The sequence below is a fragment of the Mastomys coucha genome, unplaced genomic scaffold, assembly GCF_008632895.1.
Source record: "Mastomys coucha isolate ucsf_1 unplaced genomic scaffold, UCSF_Mcou_1 pScaffold21, whole genome shotgun sequence".
Classification (NCBI taxonomy): domain Eukaryota; kingdom Metazoa; phylum Chordata; class Mammalia; order Rodentia; family Muridae; genus Mastomys; species Mastomys coucha.
Genome location: NW_022196904.1, coordinates 130692607 through 130712624, shown reverse-complemented (window position 1 = coordinate 130712624; position 20018 = coordinate 130692607). Strand labels below are relative to the sequence as shown.

At 46.5% G+C, this 20018-nt stretch overlaps 1 protein-coding gene across 2 annotated transcripts in view; it reads right to left on the bottom strand.

Annotated features, from left to right (window-relative positions):
- Ap2a2 (adaptor related protein complex 2 subunit alpha 2) overlaps window positions 1-18560 on the bottom strand; it is a 73323-nt gene extending 54763 nt beyond the window's left edge. For both annotated transcript variants that reach the window (XM_031388876.1, XM_031388877.1), the window contains exon 1: window positions 18336-18560. In XM_031388876.1, coding sequence (XP_031244736.1) covers window positions 18336-18402 — 67 coding nt within the window. In that variant the 5' untranslated portion in view covers window positions 18403-18560. The remainder of the gene's footprint in view (window positions 1-18335) is intronic.
- Between the last annotated feature and the right edge of the window lie 1458 nt (window positions 18561-20018).

Genomic DNA, 20018 nt, shown 5'->3' with positions numbered 1-20018 from the left:
GAGAGAGAGAGAGAGAGAGAGAGAGAGAGAGAGAGAATTTACCCCAGATCCCTTTCAGTCACCATAACTATCTATGAGTGTCATTCAGGTAAGTTGTGAGCCACAGTGACTAGGGTTTTTCATTCTTTCACTTTCAGGTGTGCGGATGTCTATGTGGATGTGCCTACCCATGTGTGCATGTAGAAGCTAGAGATAGCCCTCAGGTGACCATCCACTTGCCCTCACACACACACAAGGCTTCTCTGTGTAGCCTAGATTGTTCTGGAATTCTGTGGTGGTTTGAATAGGTATGGCCCCCATAGAATGTTTGAATGCTTCACTCAGAGAGTGGCACTATTTGGAGGTGTGGCCTTTTGAGTAGGTGTGGCCTTGTTGGAGGAAGTGTGTTACTGTGGGGGATGCACTTTGAGGTCTCCTATGCTCAAGCTACGCCCAGTGTGGATTAAGCTATAGAATTCTCTCGGATTTCTGAGTTCGAGGGCAGCCTAGTCTACAGAGTGAGTTCCAGGACAGCCAGGGCTACACAGAGAAACCCTGTCTCAAAACAAAACAAAACAAAACAAAAAGATATAGAACTCTCAGTCCCCTTCTAGCACCATGTCTGTCTGTAAGCTGCCATGCTTCCTGCCATGATGACTACAAACTAACCTCTGGAGCTGTAAGCCAACCCCAGTTAAATGTTTTCCTTTATAAGAGTTGCCATGGTTATGGTGTCTCTTCACAGCAATCAAACCCTAAGACAGAAGTTGGTACCAGGAGTTGGGCATTGTTGGGATAGGCCTGACCATGCTTTTGTTTGGAGGAATGTAGTTTTAGGGACTTTGGGTCAGAAAAGCAGTGGAATGCTTTAAGTGCTACTTAGTGGGCCATCCTAGTAGAAGCATGGAAGAAAGTGATACTGAGGGAGATTTGAACCATGGGAGCCTGGCTCAAGAAAAGAATTCTAAACACATGATGAAATGGTATAAAGGAAGTAGGGGGGTGGGGGTGGGCAGCACCCCACCCAGCTCAGCTTCCATCTTGTGAAAAGGAATTAAAAAACAGTTTGGGTCCAGGCATAATAGTACATACCTTGAGACAGAAGCATGCAAATCTCTGAGTTCAAGGTCATTCTAGTATACACAGCAAGTTCCAGAATAGCCAAGCTTAGGCAGTGAAGGAAATCATTGAAAACAGAAAGTTGGTGAAGATATAACTGAAAGATAGGGCCATGTTACAGCCCCAGCAAGCAGCAGAACTTGGAAGCTTCAGTCATGTAATTCTGGCTTTAGAGTCAAGAATAGAAGAAAGGAGTTATGGAATTTCCCTCCAAGATTAGGGAAAACCACCGAGGCAGATGTATGGCAGAGGTATTCCTACATGGGCTTCCAGAAAGGTCACTGTGTGAAGGTGAAGCCTGGATTACCCTGGAAACCCCAAGAGGTTAGAGATGCCAGAGCCCTGCTGAGAAAAGCTGCTAACAAGAAGTAGAACCAGCCCAAGAGAAAAAAGCATGTTGCCATCAAAGCTGAAATAGTTGGAAATCTGAAGAGCACTTTGACATGAGACATGGAGATGCAGAGTTTGGAGTTTGTCTAGATGGTTTTCAGTCTGGCTTTGGTCCAGTGTCTCCTCACTGTGCTCCCTTCCCCATATTTTGGAAGAGTAATGTATATCCTGTGCCATTATATGTTGGAGGTATATGATTTTTTTATTTGATTTTATATAGGATTACAGTTAAAGAGACTGCATGAATCTCAAAGGAGACTTTAAACTTTGGGCTTTTAAGAATTGTTGAGACTATGATAGACTATGGGGACTTTGAAGTTGGACTAAATGCATTTTGCATTGTGTTATGGCTACAAGCCTACGAGGGCCAGGGAGTGGAATGTGGTGGTTTGAATAGGTTTGAGCCCCAAGGCTCATGTGTTTGAATGCTTCACCCATAGGGAGTGACACTATCAGAAAGTGTGGCCTTTTAGAGAAAGTGTGTCATTTGAAGACGGGATTTGAGGTCTCCAGTGCTCAAGCAATGTGGCACACAGACTGCTCTTGCTCCCTGTGGATCAAGATGTAGAACTCTCAGCTCCTTCTCCAGCACCATGTCTGCTGGAAAACTGTCCCATTTCCATCCATGACAATAATGGACTAAATTTCTAAAACTGTAAGCCAGCCCCCAATTAAGTGTTTTCCTTTCTAAGAGTTGCTGTGTTCATGTTGTCTCTTCACAGCACTAAAATCCTAACTAAGATAAACACCCTCTACAAAGATCCAACTGCCTCTCCCTCCCAAATGCTGCTCCCTCCCAAATGGATTAAAGGTATGTACCAACACCTCCCAGGTTGTTTGTTTCTTCATTTGTTTTGCCACTAAACCTAGAATTTTACCAAGTAGACTAGACTGCCTAGCCAGCAAGCCCCAGAGATTCTGGGTTTCTTCCCTCCCACTGTTGGTATTAAAAGTGTGCCAGGCATGGTGATGTACTCTTTTAATCCCAGAACTCAGAAAGCAGAGGTTTGAGGATAACCCTGTATACAAACTGAGTCTTTGTCTGCATGCCCTCCCCCAACCCCAAAAAAGGACAACATCACATGCAATTTTTTATTTGGCTGACTGGAGGGAGGGGGTAGTTTTGAAACAGTCTCCTCTCCCTTTGTAGCCCTGACTGGCCTGGAACTCACTATGTAGACTAGGCTGGTCTCAAACTCAAAGATTTGCCTACCTCTGCTTCTCCAGCGATGGGATCAAAGGCCTATGCCACTACTCCTGGCTTTACGAAGCTTTTTACATGGATGCTGGGAGCTGAACTAAGGCTTACATGGCAATCACTTTACTAAGTGAGCTATCTTCCAAGCCCCAGAGATGCTTGGGTGTGCTATGGCTGTAAGTGAACCTGTCAGGAAGTGACTGGAAGCCAACACACCCAACACCTCTGCAGTCAACACCCAACCTCACTGTTCCTTATATCAAAACTCTTGGAAGGTTAAGCCAACTATTGTTCCACAAGCCATCCCACCAGACTTAACTAAGCATCCTTCCTCCCTGGTCTATGATCCTCTCCACCTCAACACACCCAGGGCATGTTCAAAAGAAAGGTATATACTGCAGTCTAGAGCATCTGACTCTGGGCCCCAGCACTCAACAGCAGAAGTAACCATCTCACTCACTCAGCCAGAGTAGGGGTAGCACAGAACCTGCAGTCAGATGTAAGCTAGGATAGTGTCTTAGTTAGGGTTTCATTACTGTGAAGAGCACCATGACTAAGGCAACTCTTATAAAGAAAACATTTAATTAGGGCTGGCTTACAAATTCAGAGGTTCGGTCCATCATCATATGGCAGGAAGGATGGCAGCGTCCAGTCAGACATGGTGCTAGAAGAGCTAAGAGTTCTACATCTTGATCCAAGGGCAGCCAGAAGGAGAGACTCTGATTCCACACTGTGTGGAATTTATGCATAGGAGTCCTCAAAGCTTGTCTACACTGTAACGTACTCCCTCCAACATGGCCACACCTACTCCAATAAGGCCATACCTCCTGATTATGCTACTCTCTAAGACAAAGCATTGAAACTATGGGGGCCAAACCTATTCAAACCATTACAGGTGCCCAGAATGATGATTCCATCTCTCCTCCTGAGCCTGACCTTCATGCCCTTACTCGAGTGGCCCTCCAGCTTTAAATGTCACCTGTAACAGTACCCTATATTCCTATCTCCAGCCCAGACCTCTAAACTCCACTCTCTTGTAACAAATATCTCTCCAAAACCTACTGGCCATAAGCTGGGCCCAGACTCATCCTCTCTCTTAAGGATCAAAGAGAACACAGCTCTATGTTCCACCTCCAGCCAAAGAGAGAAAATCCGGGCCTGCTATCTCCCTGAGCTGAACAAGAGAAGGACTCTGTAGGAAGATCCTTGATTTGACAGGCACTGACCTGGTTAACAGGAAGCCTCTCAGCTGCAAGAAGCCAGAGTTGCCCTCTTCTGGAAAAGGAACCCACCTCAAAAGTGGGATGAGAGTCAGGTATGAGGGCACACACTTGTAATTCCGGTACTTAATAAGTAGAGGCAGGAAGATCATTGGTTCAAGTCCAGTGTACAGTAAGTACACAGTATAGTTGGAGGGCAGCCTGGCCCAAGACTTTTTTTTTTAGATTTACTTATTTATTTTATGTATGTGAGTACATAGTTGCCGTCTTCAGACACACCAGAAAAAGAGGCATTGGATCCCATTACAGATGGTTGTGAGCCACCATGTGGTTGCTGGGAATTGAACTCAGAACCTCTGGAAGAGCAGTCAATGCTCTTAACCCCTGAGCCATCTCACCAGCCCCCTAACAAGACTCTTAAAAGGAGAGAGAAAAGAGTGAAATTAGCCCTAGGCCTAAGGCTACTCTGGTCCTTCCTTGCCAGACCAAACTGTCCCCAAATGACATGGCTTCAGCCCAGAACAAAGCTCTGTGGTATTTATAGGCAAGAGGATCGTTCAAAACCAAGGTGGGACTCACAATGTCTATCTAAGTCGCAGTAAATGTCACCCTGTGGACAAAAAAAAATAGAAACAACATGTAAGGAGAAAAGAACTCAACTAACAGGCACAGGCTGTCAGGCTGTAAATGGCAGAAGGTAGAACCAGGAGAAAGCATACGTGGTACCCAGCATGTCCTCAGGACCTAACACCACAGGTCACAAGCTAGGGGGACAGTCCCAGGGACTTAAGCAAGTGGAGCAAACAGAAAGAAAGAAGACCACCCGTGAGGACTGAGGAACCTCATGGGGCCTGACAGGCAGGCAACCAGTGTGGGTAAGAGTACGGACAGAAGTTTCAAACAAATGAAAACTACAGCTATTGTTTGAACCTGGGATGCCCCCCAAAAGCCATAAAGGCTTCTTCCCCAGCTTGGAGCTATTGGGAGGTCATAAAGGCTTCTTCCCAGGCTTGGAGCTATTGGGTGGTAGCAACCTATACAAAGTGGAACACAGGGCAGGCATTTGAGTTTGGGGCTGCTCTCCTAAGGACTGTGTACCCCATTCTCTTCTACTGTTTCACTTCCTGGTGCTTAGTTAAGTGATTCTGCTCTATGTGATCCCTCCAAGAAGGGATGCCATGCCACCTTTGCCATGCCACAGGCCCACACACAATAAGGCCAACCTCTCATGGGCTGAAAACTCCAAAGTTATGAGACAAAAATCAACTTTTTCTCTGTTTAAGCAGATCATCACATCTGCCTTTATAAACTCACTGGTCTAAAAAACTCAAATCCCAAGGATAAGAAACTAAAACAGAATAAATCAAACTTCCTCACACCACTAACATAGGAACAATACCAAAGAGACACAGAGGTGCTAGAAGATGACAGCATATCCCATAGAGGTACCAGAAACAGGATGTGCCAGCCCAGCAGCAGATCCACCCGCAGAAACAATTCTGTTGTTTCATATAGCATGGGGGGATGGGGGGGGTGAGGAGGGGAATGCCTGTGGAGGCCGGAGAGGATGTGGGATTTCCTGGAGTTGAAATTATAAGCAGTTCTGAACTACATAATATGAGTGCTAGGAACTGAATTCCGGTCTTCTACAAAAGCAACAAATGCTTGTATCCAGTAATCAATCTCTCCAGTCTCTACTTCAAACAATTTTACAAGCTGGGGCATCAGCCAGGCAGTAGCGGCGCAAAACTTTAATCCCAGGGGAGATGCAGGTGGTTCTCTGAGTTCGAGGCCAGCCTGATCTACAGAGTAAATTTCAGGGCTACACAGAGAAATCCTGCCTCCAAAAACAAACAAACAAACAAAACTGGGGCATCCATAGTCAAGAGATCAGGCATCTGACAAGGGCCTGATTTCAGGGTGTAAGGTGACAGGACAGAATGGTGTCATGATAGATCTAGGCCAGGTATGGGCCCATAACTTTAATCCAAGCACTAGGGAAGTAGAATAAGCAATCTCTATGTAAAGCAAACCTGGTCTACATAGATAGTCCCAGGCCAGTAGGGGTTATACAGTATAACCTATGCTAAAAGATTAATTTTAGATGGGTGTGGTGGTACATACCTTTAATCCCAGCATTCAAGAGGCAAAGGCATCAAACCTGTGAGTTTCAGGCCAGCCTGGTCTATACAGCAAGTTCCAGAACATCCAAGGCTATGTAAACCCTGCTCAAAATCCAAAAGTAAAATAAAATAAAATAATTTTATGGTCAGGCAATGGTGGCTCATGCCTTTAATCCCAGCATCATAAGGCAGAGGCAGGTAGACTTCTGTGAGTTTGAGGCTAGTCTGGTCAACAGACCTAGTTCCAGGACAGCCAGGGCTACACAGAGAAACTCAACCTTGAAAAACCAAAATAATAATTATAATTTTATGTATTTATTTAGTGTTGGTATTAAAGGTGTGTCACCATCCCTGACTAATTAATTTTAATTATGCTGTCCAGTGCCCATGAACACAAACAATTTAGAAAAAAATCAAAGAAATCTGAAAATATGCACCCTCAGAATATCCTTCAAGGATGGTGTTATACCAAAATCATAACAAAGGACACTTTATTCCAGCACCTAGGAGGCAGAAACAGGTAAATCGCTTAAGTTCAGGGCCAGCAGCCTAGTCTATATAGTGAGACCTTATCTTTAGAAAAAAAAAAAAAGGAGAAAGAAGAGGAGGAGGAAGAGGAAACAGCAGCAGCAGAACTGCCGCCACCACCACAGCAACACAAATCAGATGTGGTAGCACCAGGAACCCCAGAACTTAGGAGGCTTGAGACAGGATGATCAGGCCAATCTGGACTATAAAAGCTCTTATTTTGAAAGAAAAAAATCACCTGGAATTTACTATATAGTAATGCACGGATTTGTCTCAGGATTCCACAGCTCCAGCTTCCATCCAAGCAAAGCTAAAAGAATAAGAATGAAAGTGTAGCAAAGGAACAAGATGGAGGGCTGGAGAGATGGCTCAGCAGTTAAGAGTGCCGACTGCTCTTCTGAAGGTCATGAGTTCAAATCCCAGCAACCACATGGTGGCTCACAACGGATCCATAATGAGATCTGACTCCCTCTTCTGGGGTGTCTTACATATAATAAATAAATAAACTAAAAAAAAAAAAGGAACAAGATGGAAACACACAGCTGTGCGATGTCTCACCTCAAACCTACTATCCTCCTGCCTCGGCCTCCAGAGCCCTATGATTCTAAGAGCACACCTCCATGTTCTGCTTGTTTTCTAGATTACTTACTTAAAAGATAGTAAACCTATTAGGTGTGTGAACTAGGTATGCAGTAAATCAAAGAGTATCAAGGAAACAGCATACAGAACTGGATCCACATCTCCCACTACAACGACAACAATGACAAGAATGTCAGCTTCAAAAGCCAGGCATGGGGTGCACATGGTGGTGCACACCTTCAATCCCAGAGAATCCCAAGTCAGCCTGGTCTCTAGGACTTCCAGAGCTACCTACTAATACCTGAGCTCAAACCAAAACAGGGGGTAGATGGAAGGAGAGGACTGAGTAGGGGAGAGGTGGGATGAGACAGGGGGTGAAGGGGATAAGTACTGGGAGAGAAAACTGGATGGGGGGATCTCTGGGATGAACTAGAAACCTAGAACATGAGAACTCCCAGGAATCTATGAGGGTGATCCCAGCTAAGACTAAAAGTAAGAAGCCTGAACAGAGCATCGCCTGTAATCAGTCAAGACTTCCAATGTAGGGATTGGGACACCAACCCAGCCACAAAACCTTAGACAATTTGTCCTGCCTACAAGATATGCAAGGGTTTAAAAAAAAAAATAGAGGGGCTGGTGAGATGGCTCAGCAGTTAAGAGCACCGACTGCTCTTCCGAAGGTCCTGAGTTCAAATCCCAGCAACCACATGGTGGCTCACAACCATCCGTAATGAGATCTGATGCCCTCTTCTGGTGCATCTGAAGTCAGCTACAGTGTACTTACATATAACAATAAATAAATCTTTGGGGCTGGTGAGATGGCTCAGCAGGTAAGAGCACCGACTGCTCTTCAGAAGGTCATGAGTTCAAATCCCAGCAACCACATGGTGGCTCACAACCACCCGTAATGAGTTCTGACGCCCTCTTCTGGTGGGTCTGAAGACAGCTACAGTGTACTTACATATAATAAATAAATAAATCTTAAAAAAAAAAAAAATAGAGAATGAGGGAAGGGCCAACCAAGGACTGGCCCAGCTTGAGATCCATGCCATGAGAGGAACCCTACCCCTGACACTATTGACAATATTCTGCTATACCTGTAAGAGGAGCCTAGCAAAACTGCCATCAGAGAGGCTTCACACCGTAACTGATGGAAACTGATGCAAAGAGCCACAGCCAAACATTACGTAGAGCTTGGGGAATCCTGTGGAAATGGAGCCACAGGGGTCAAGGACACCACAAGAAAGCCTACAGAATCAACAGCCCATAGGGCCAGCCAGAGAGCATGGGTGGGACAGACTTAGGCCCTCTGCATGTATATACGTTGTGAAGCTGGGTCTTCCTGTGGAACTCCTGAAGCGGGAGCAGAAGCTGTCTCTGACTACACTGCCCACCTTTAGATCCCTTTCCCCTTGTCTAGCCTCAATAGAAGATGCAACTAATCTTATAGCAACTTAATATGCCAAGGCTGGTTGATATCCATGGGAGGCATCTCTTTTCTGAGAAGGGAAGGGGGGCTGGATGAGGAGGGAGGGGAAGAGGAGGACCTGGGAGAAGAGAGAGCGATCAGGATGTAAAGTAAATAAATAACTTAATCAATTAAAAAAAATGAATGCCAGCTTCAGAGGCTGAGCCAGCCTCAGAGGCAGAAGGACCTGGTACTCCCTGGTGGGATATTTAGCCTGCAGCTCCCTCCAGCTGCACTCTCAACTCCTAGGAGAGAGGGATCTGCTGCTCTGTGCAGGGACAATTCAGGGTACAGTTAACTGTGGCAACAAAAGCTTAAAATGGAGAAGTGACTGAATATAGTCAACAGGGTGGGGTACACCAGTCTTCCCAGCTACTTCTGAGGCTGAGGCAGGAGAATGACTGAACCTAGGAAATGGGAAGCCAGCCTAGGCAGTGTAGCCATCACCATGGGTGATGCATGTGTGTATGCATTAATACTGGTGAGGAATCTACCAGACAGAACTTATAGAGGATTGCTTGCAAATACACTCACCACAGCCCACAGAACCAATAAACTTTGAACTGGTCAAAGACTTTCAAATGTCTACAGGCACAATGGGATTCAAAACAAGGCTCTGACTTGTTGGTGCTATGACAGCAAAAACCACTTCCACCAAAAATAAAAATAAAAATAAAAAAGCTACTGAACTGAATTTTGTTATTGTTTGGGGGGGGGGGTATTTTTGTTATGGTTTGTTTTGTTTTTCTTTTTGTTTTAGAAGGTTCTCAAGTAACCTAAGGCTAGCTTCAAACTTGCTATGTAGCCAGGGCTAGCCTGACCCTCCTACCCCTGCTTCTCAAGGACTGGGCTTACAGGCATGAACTACCCTGCTGAGCTTCAGACCCGTGCTCGCTTACTTGCTTGCTTTTTGTTGCTGTTTGGTTTGAGTTTTTGAGACAGGGTCTCTCTATTATTATATAGCCTGGCTGTCCTGAACTGTGTAGCCCAGGCTGGCCTCAAATTCACAGAGATACACCTGCCTCTACTTCCCAAATCCTGGGATTAAAGACCACCCACCCAGCCTCAAAACTATATTTTGAACTATAAAAAATACAAACCAGAAATCCTCAAAAATACTTATATTTTCATCATTTTTAAAGATTTTCACTACCAAAAGAGAAACCCTGTCTCGAAAAACAACAACACAAACAAAAAAGCCTGCAAGTTGAAGAGACTAGCTCTCCACCAGCACAGCACAGCTCTGTACCCTGTGCTCCATCCACAGAAGCCCTTCTGGTCTAAGTACTCTTATTCCCACCTCAATCCACTAGCCCTTCCTCTCTGACAACACTAAAGGGAAAGGGGTGACGCTGTGCAAGGAATTCACAGTGTGGCCAGGAGTGACATCCTTCTCCACTGAGCTCCCAGGAGGGAACAGTGACTCTGTGACCTCAGGCCCAAGCTCTCTTGGTCTATGTTCTATTTCTCAGTGAAACTGTTGTCTACTCACAAGCTAACTATTTTGTGCATCTTGGCCAGGCTTAACAATGCCACATCCACACAAGGCCAGGGCTAATTATGAAACACTACCCCAGCCTCATCTCAGTACAGGAACACCCAATTAATCCTAGACACCAGAGTAAAACTGCACATGTGGCACTGTTTTTCAGACATGTCAGCTTTATTGGCCTCCACATGGGAGTCAGGGAAATTTAAAAAGCAAACCCTTATACAATTTTGTAATCTGAGCACAAGGTATCATATGATTTAGTAAAACCCATCCATTTGGCTTTATTCTTTGGTTTGGTTTGAAACAGTGTCCTCCTGTATCCCAGAAAGGCCTGGAATTGACGATCCTCCTGTCTCAGCCTCTGCTGAGATTGTAGGTAAATAGAACACCTACTTTGCTGACTTGTGTTGTAAGTGAATGCCTTTCAATATGCATTTCTTTTTAACTGGGGAGATTTTTATTTAGCTTCTACATACAGAAGCTGAAAGAAGCCATCCAACTTTGTAGCTCCTACAGCTTCCATATCAGGCCTTGTATCAGGCCTCATGCCACTCACTGCTAACCAAATGAAGAGGGTGGGAGGGGGACATTCCAGATTGTATTAACCTGCAGGCAGGCAGGGACTGCACTTCCACCTGGAAAGAATGCTTGTTAAGCAAGGCCACACCCAAGCACACAATCCTCCAAAGTTACCTTGGAATTGCTGATTTGTAGTAGTGCCCAAACACCTTCAGTACCTCTATTATTTCTCTATGTCTCCTGTAGGATCACCCACCTCTAATGGGAGAAGTACTCAGTCCCTCTCCACCTCCAGATCTGAGACTCTATCAGGCAAGTGCCCATCCTGTCCATCCCAGTGGCAGTGGTGCTCCACTGTGAGTTTGTTTTCAGATTCAGGAGGGTTTTTCTTTGTGATGGCATTTCACTGTGAAACCCAAGCTGACATCAAACACATAGTCCCCCAGCCTCTGGAATTAAAGGCTTACAATGTCATGCACAGCTTCAGCATAGTGGGTTTTTGTCTTTTCTTTCTTCTTAAATTACATTTACTTATTTGAGTGTGTGCCATCATACAGTATGAAGGTCAAAGGACAACTTGAGGGATTGGTTCTTCCTTTCCATCATGAGGATCCCAGAGATCAAACTCTGGTTATCAGTGTTGGCAGCAAGTACCTCAGCCCTCTGAACTATCTGGGCAGTCTAGGCCCAACCAAGATTTCTGACTAATTTACTACAGATTAACAAGAATACTGCTGCTTTTTGAACCTTATAAATCCTGAAGTTTGAGCTCCAGGGAAGCCTCCTGCTCAAGAAGCTGCCAGGTGAGATCCACCAGAGTTCAGCCCTTCTGCTGCGGAGTTGACACCACATAGTTCAGCTCTTCTCATACTCTTCGAATCTGTAAACTGTCTTCAAAAATACCATGTCAGGGTTGGGAAGATGGTTCAGTGGTTAAAAACACTTGTTTTTCTTGCAAAGGCCCGGGTTCAACTCCTAGCACCCAAATAGCGTTCAGAGCCATCCAGTTCACAGCTGCAGGGAATCCAACTCGTCCTGACCTCAGGCACCAGGCACACATTCAGAAGACAGATATACAAGCAAACAAAACACTCACACACAGAAAATTTAAAAAAGCTTTAAAATAACCATGTCTACAGCAGATGCCCATGTGCCCTTTTAGTCTGACTCATCTGGTTTTTAAAGAGACAAGGAGATGCCATTTAATCCCACAGCAACAGCCTTTCTAAGAACCCTGCCTCAAGCAGTTGCCAAAGCAGAGAGAATCATTCTAAGAGGAAAGAGAGGTAGGTACCAAGCACAGTGCAATCCTAGCACTCCAAAGACTACCCTGGACTATACATGGACTACACTTCAAGGCAAGCCTGGGATACACAGTAAAACAGTCTCACCTCCAGGGTATGGTGGGGGATTGAGATTACTGCTAGATACTGACATGAGAAGATGCTACCAATCGGATAGCCAACTTGTCACAAAAGAAACAGTGTAACCACCCTTGCTGAGGGTGGGAAAGTACTATGGAGCTGGAGGGCGTGTCTTCTGGAAGCCCCAACCAACAGTGCTGGCAATGAAGACTTCCTTCCTCATCCCTCACCATACTGTCACAAGTTTTCAAAATGGGTTTCTAAGGAATATGAATTATGTAGAAGATTGCAAAAGAAAATGTGCAAGACAAGCATTCTTCTCAAAAAGTCAGCACTTCTCAATTGGGAAAGACGACAGTGAGTGAACTCTTGAGGGCTTTTAACTTTGAAGGTTCTTTTTAAAATTCAACAAAAACTTAGGCATAATGGCCTATCACTATAATCCCTGCCCCACAGAGTCAACCCAGGCTACCTAGGAAGACCTTAATCAATTAATAAATATGCTAAGCATGACAGTTCACGTTGTACTTAGAGGGCTAAGGTAACAAACACACTACACAGGAAGTTCTAGGTCAGCCTGGACCTCAGTATGAGACCCCATCTCACATAAGTAAAAAATATTTTTTTTTCATTAAAACAAGGGATGGTCAGGCATTGTAGCACATGCCTTTAATCCAAACATTAGGGAGACAGATGTAAGTGGATCTTGAGAGTTCAAGGCCAGCCTGGTCTACAAAGTGACCTGGGCCCCAGTAAAGCCCAGGACAGGACAGCCAGGGCCGTTATGAAGAACCCTGTCTCAAAAACAAGTCAATGAAGTAAGTAAGTAAGTAAGTCAAATGAAGAAAATGAAAATAAAATAAAAACAGGGTAACTCTGTCTTGAAAAAAAACATAAATAAATTTTTAAGTAAATAAACAAAAACATTCAACAACAGACCAGGTCTAATTTATCTTTACCATTATTGAGGAAAATCAAGTACCAACTTCATGTTTACATAGAAGCTTAAACAGAATTCAAATTGTTATGTTCCATTTCTCAATGTCCAACTTATGGCTAATACCTGAGATTCTATGCACAAATAAATTGAGATTTTAGTGATGCTAAAGTACAATTCAAAAGGGCATCTGCCACAGCAGACCCTGCTAGCTGAGCACAGCAAGCTCCACTCTTCTCTTAGGACATAAGCGGCATCTCTTGGCCACCCCCTACCTTCCTTCACTTGAGCTCCTACAATGATTAAGTAGAAAGCATCCAAGCATGATAAAAGCACCTACACTGTCTCCAAACTCCAGCTCCACACGCAGGGATAAACGGCAATTTGGGCAATTTCCTGCCCGCGGCAATATGACTAGTCTCACAAGGACCCTCTGTCTTTCTGCTGCAGTCCTGCCTGTTCTACAGTCAATTCTCACAGTACACCATGTTCAGTCAGCATTGTATAGAAAGATGCTCTGCAGCTTGTGATGAAGGTAGGCCCAGTAAACCCACAGCAAGGTGAAAATACTGAGCAGAAAAGGTGCTGAATACACTTAACCCAGAGCCTCAGGCTCAGGAGCAAAGCACACTGCAAAACTCACACTTGTGTACTGTGGTGACCAGGGACTGAGGCTAAGCTGCACGGTTGCCACTACACAGGACTGTGAAAGGATCATACCACAAGCAGCCCAGTAAGGATCAAAAATCAAAGCCAGATTTTCAAGGAATGGGCATTGCTTTTATGCATATTAATAAGATCAAAAACCCAGTCAGGCCAAACCATTTTAGCTGGGATCACTGGTATTCCCAATCAGTTTGGTTTGTTGATAAATCAACAGCCGTGCACAAAGACAAGTGCCACTTGTCTGGGAGTGTGGCTCCCTAACAGTGCTCATCCTTAGCACTGCAAAAACTAGTAAGGCATGCTAAATAAATTTTATATGGTTCTCCTTTGTGAACATCACTTGTGAAAAAGCCAACAAAAATTCCAAACTCCCAATGTCAGTCAGAAGGGTTTTGGTTTCCTTGGAACACTATCAACACAACAGCCTATATGGATGTCAAGGAACACACTGAGTGAAAAAGCCAATCTCCAAAGGTCACACACTGTACAATTCCTTTTATGTGACATCCTTGAGATCACAAAATTACAGAGCTGGTGAGGAGATTATTGGTTGCCATGGTGGGAGGTGGTGGGTGTGGCTATGAGAGCTAATGGTAGGGAGCTTCATGGAACAGAGCAGAACAGTCTCTCACAGAGGTGGAAGCAACTGGAAGCTATGCAAACTGAAACCACACAGCATCTCATACACACACACACACACACACACACACACACACACACACACACACACACTTAGATACACATGATTACTAGTAAAACTACTGACATCTAGGGGCTGAAATACTCAAGGCTCTGGTAATCAATCCCCAGCACCAAAAAAATAATAGCCGGGCAGTGGTGGCGCACGCCTTTAATCCCAGCACTTGGGAGGCAGAGACAGGTGGATTTCTGAGTTCAAGGCCAGCCTGATCTACAGAGTGAGTTCCAGGACAGCCAGGGCTACACAGAGAAACCCTGTCTCAGGGAAAAAAAAAAAAAAAAGCAATCTAAATACCCCAGTGGTTAGTGGGCTGGAGAGATGGCTCAGTGGTTAAGAGCACTGACTGGGCCAGGTGGTGATGGCAGGTTCCAGGACAGCCAAGTTTACACAGAGAAACCCTGTCTCAAAAAAACAAAACAAACAAACAAAAAATCAAAACAAAAAGAAAGAAAGAAAGAAAAAGAAAAAAAAAAGAACACTGACTGGTCTTCCAGAGGTCCTGAGTTCAATTCCCAGCAACCACATGGTGGCTCACAACCATCTGCAATGGGGTTTGATAACCTCTTCTGGTGTGTCTGAAGAGAGCAATGGTGGATACATAAAATAAAAAAATAAATCTTAAAAAAAATCCCAATGGTTTGTACTAACATCAGTTTTCCCGTGTTGAAAATACCGTAGTTACAAAAGATGTCCACATTAGGAAAGGTGGAGTGAAGGATGCCAAGGGCCTTCCTGTCAATTTCTTCACAACTTCCTATGAATTATTTCAAAATAAATTATTTTAAAACTTGACTAAAAAAAGCAAAACAAAAACAGATTTTTTTTTTCATTTTTAACATTCAGTGGGGCACACATGCCACAGCAAATATGCGCAGTGTACATGTAGAGGTTAAAGAACAAGTTGGTGAGTCAGTTCTCTTCCACCATGTGGCTTCCAGGGATGAAACTCAGGTCACCAGGCTTGGCAGCTAGTACCCTTCCCAGCTGAGCTATCTTACCAGCCCAAATCGGCAGTTAAGAACACTGGCTGCTCCTGCAGAGGATACAGGTTCAATTCCTAGCACTTACATGGCTACTAACAACTATCTAGAACTCCAGTTCCAGGGATCTGATATCTTCTTCTGACCTCCACAAGCCCTAGGCACACCTGTGGCATACAGAGAGACATGCAGGCAGAAAAATTCATACACTGTGTATATTTGTATGTATGTATGTATGTTATAGTGTGTATGTGTGTACTATGCATGTGTTGTTATTCAAAAAAAAAAAAAGAAACAAGCTGAGATGGCCCAGCAGTTAAGAATACTTGCTGCGCCAGGCAGTGAGTGGTGGCACACACCTTTAATCCCAACACTTGGGAAGCAGAGGCAGGCCAATTTCTGAGTTCAAGGCCAGCCTGGTCTTCAGAGTGAGTTCCAGGACAGCCAGGGCTACACAGAGAAACACTGTCTCAAAAAAAAAAAAAAAAGAAAAGAAAAAGAAAAAAAAAAGGACACTTGCTGCTCATGCAAAGGACACGGGTTCTGTTCCCAGCACCTACCAACTATTCTGGGGAGATCACAACAACCTGTCAGTTCTGTTCCAGGAAATTCAATACCAAGTGCAAACAAGGTGCAGAACCTCCCAGCTCATACATCCCTTTGTCCCCTGACCCTGCCCTCTCAGCATTCATTCAACACAGGCCTTCAGAGACCAGATGAAAAAATGCTGCTGAGACAGACACGAAACAGACTTTGAGGACACATCATCTCATAGCCAACCCCTTGAGAACCAAGGCTCACTGGCTGGCAGCTTCTAGCTACAGGGTTCATAGTGGAGCCAGGAGCCAGCACTGCACCCTGGGGGCTGATCTAGGACTCCCTCTCCACAGAGCCACCACCCACTCTCATCAGGAGAAAACAGTAAACACAAACTCAGGAAAAGGGAAAGCAGTGACACTCACTCCCCACCTCCCATGGCCTAGGGATCACGTTCACACTGGCTCTGGTCTCCCTGCTTAAGTGAGAATTTCTGTGTCTTGCTTGGAGCTGACTCACTCAGAGCACATATTGTATGCCAGACACCGAGGGGCACGGATGGTGGAGTGAGGGCCTTGCTTTGGTGCTTTGTACAGCAGGACATAAGACTCCCCTGGAAGAGACAACATCACAACAGAGGACACTGCTCCACAGAAGAGGGCCTTAGTGTCACAGGAGATGTGACAGCAGAGAAGGAAGGTATTCTGAGAGCATGGCTAGGTTACACAGAAACCTGCTCCCAGAGAGGCCCCAGTACCAGGTACCCTGTCTTCCAACGGCTTCTCTAGGAATGGTCTTGTACATTCCATACACCTTTGGGGAACTATTTACCACTATTTCAACTGAGGCACTTGGTGTTACCAGACATCCTCCAAGACATAGAACTGTCTCCCCACAACAAATACCAATCACCCCCAAAGATTAGCTACACCAAGATAGGGATGGCTTCTCTACCAATCAGCCAATAAGTTACTTACCACATTCTTACCATGATCAAACACAGGACATGTCTAACAAGTGGTAACCTGCTGGGTGAGAAACTAGCTTCACTCTCAATGTCCTGTACGAATGTAACCCTCTTCAGAAAACAGAAGGATGGAGCTGGGGGTAAAAACACTTGCTGCCACACCTGAAAACCCACATGATGGAAAGGGAAAATGGACTTCTGAGAGAGAGACATCCTCTGACCAGAACCCAGGCGCCATGGCTTGTGGGTGAATACACATATACACACATAACATACACACTTATAAATGTAATTTTTGACAAAAATTTTAAGAAAACAAAATGCAACACGGCTATAAATGTTATTGTCTAAAATTTTGGTAAGCCCTGATCTACCTCTTCCAGAGTCCTACAGACCCAGGCAAGCTGGGGTCCTGCACAGTCTTAGGGAATACAGTATAAAATGAAGTGTTAGTGTGACGACACTCTGGGCAAAATTCCTCAGGACGCATATTAATCTCTAAAGTAACAAAAATCATGGAGTCAGCTATTTGCTAGACACCAAGAAAAAAAAAAATAAACTGACAGGAAAATGGCTTTTCTTCTCGTCAGTAAGGGGATGTCTGATAAACTTTAGAAGTTTCTGTAAGTCAAAGTCCTGGGCACCCGCCCTGCCTGACCTTTAACCTTCCGACCCATTTCACTTTGAGCAGATTTTTTTTTTCCTACCCAGGGGACACTGGCTACAGAACTGCTCAGCGGAGAAGCAGGCGCAGCTTCCAGCATCCACACCCGGCTGCTCCCGGTTCCCTGGGGGAATGAGTCACTTTAATCGCAGTGGGTGAGATCTAATCATCGCCCAACATGCCGCCTGAATCAGGTCCGAGAGACGTATAGTGTCCCTATCCCCGCCCAAAGAGAAAATCCACGCTGTTTTGGAAAAGGCTGGGTTAAAGGCTCCATTACTAGAAAGACCAAGATGACATCATGCTGGGGAGGGGCGTCTTGGGCCGGAAACCCCTCGACTGTGCCACAAACCCCACAGACTCCCCACCGCGCCCCGCACTCCCATCGCTACACTTAGATCTCAAGACACCTAAGCCCCGCACCTCAGTCTGAACACCCACAGGCAATCTCCAGCTGTCCAAACCCATACAGCAACCACTCCACCAGGGGTCCGCACCCCAGATCTCTGCCTAACATCTCTGCTCCTACCCCAACCCCACTGCCAGATCTGCACCTCCAGGACCCTGCCCCATTCACCAGCACGAATCTTCACTCTACACCCCATCGTCGAGTCAGGACTCTGGACACCACCACCACCACCACCCCAGTCTGGGTCCCCCGCAGCAGGCAACCAACTCCCGCCAGATGTGCACCCAGGACGCGCGCTCTGCACCCTAAGCGCCCGCGCGGGACCCCCGCCCCACCGCGCGATCTGCACCCCGCAGCCCTCCTTCCCAGGCCTACGCCGACCCGCGCACCGGCCCACACCCCTTTCCCTGTTCCGGCCGAACCCTCAGGCCCCCGGCCGCACCTGCGGACCCCCGGCCGCGCCCCCGCTCAGGCCCGCCCGGCGTCTGGCACTCACAGTTGCGGATGTCTGAGATGAAGACCGCTAGGCCTCGCATCCCATCCCCCTTGGACACGGCCGGCATCTTTGCGCCTTGGGAGCGGCCTCGGCCGCGGGTTGGAACAACACGGGAGCGGCCGTCACGCCGAAGAGCCCTGGAGCGCGGAACGCCTAGCCACAGCCGCCTCTGGCCCCCGAGCGCCGCTCGCTGGGCCGCGCGCGCGAGCACGCACGACGCACGCGCTGGCGCGCACGCTGAGCCTCGCGCCCGGCGACGGGCGGTGCAAGAGAGCGTGCGCATTCTCGCGGTGCTGGGGGAGGGGAGGGGGCGTGGCGCGGGATAGAGCTGGATTACCGCTTGGAGAACCCGAACTGTGCGGAGCGCGCAGGCGCTACGCCTCCTGTTATCACCGCCTGATGAAGGATCCTTCTAAGGTATACCGGAGTAGCCCCGATCTCGCTCTCACGGGTGAGCCCGGCTTTACCTAGACAGGGCACTGACACCACTGCCGGATCAACACAGTGTCACACGGGAGTGTGAGGAAGGAGCGGGCTGCACTAGCACCTGCAGCGGTCAACCTTTGCCTGTGCAAACCGGCCCCAGCGCCCTAACATTAGGACTGGCGTGGAACCGGAATCGGAGGCGTCTACAAGCCTCTAAACTGGGACAGAAGGAAGCGCTACTCCAGGTCCCCACTTCCCTTACAAGTGGGGAAACTGAGGCTCGAAGAATACAACCTCTCAGCATCCATCCAGGCTCCTTTGCTTCTTGCTTCTGCTCCCCTGTTCCCCTCTCCAGTGAGGTGGACCCATTGGATCCTTCCTATGGACCCATTTTACCGAAAAGCGGGATGGGCATAACACTCCAGGAAGTGGAGGTCGTGGTTGCTCTTCCCTAGCTCTTTTTTTTTTTTCTAGACAGGGTTTCTCTGTGTAGCCTTGGCTGTCCTGGAACTCACTCTGTAGACCAGGTTGGCCTCGAACTCAGAAATCCGCCTGCCTCTGCCTCCCAAGTGCTGGGATCAAAGGTGTGCGCCACCACTACTGCCCTAGCTCTCTTCTGTGATGAGGGAGCTTCCCACCAAAGGTTATCATGATCCAGACCCACCAGGCAGAACCCTGTCTCTTCTCATGCTTTTACACAGTTGTGGTGGAGCCTAGCCAAGAGAAGGAAAAGGCACAACCCTCCTATGAATCAGGCAGTACACCAAGGCCCCAGGAAGGATGAAAGAAACTGAGAACATAGTAAGCCAAATCTCTGGCAAGGCTGCTGAATTTGCCTGACTTTTTAAGAGGCAAAAGAGGCAGCACCAGAAAATAAACTTCGGCCAGGCGGTGGTGGCACACGCCTTTAATCCCAGCATTTGGAAGGCTGAAGCAGGCAGATTTCTGAGTTCGAGGCCAGCCTGGTCTACACAGTGAGTTCCAGGACAGCCAGGGCTACATAGAGAAACTCTGTCTAGAAAAACCAAAAAAAAAAGAAAGAAAGAAAGAAAGAAAGAAAGAAAGAAAGAAAGAAAGAAAGAAACTTCGTCCAGGTTGTCTGCCCCATCAAAAAGATGCTTCTGGCCGGGCAGTGGTGACACACGCCTTTAATCCCAGCACTTGGGAGGCAGAGGCAGGCAGATTGCTGAGTTCCAGGACAGCCTGGTCTACAGATTGAGTTCCAGGACAGCCAGGGCTACACAGAGAAACCCTGTC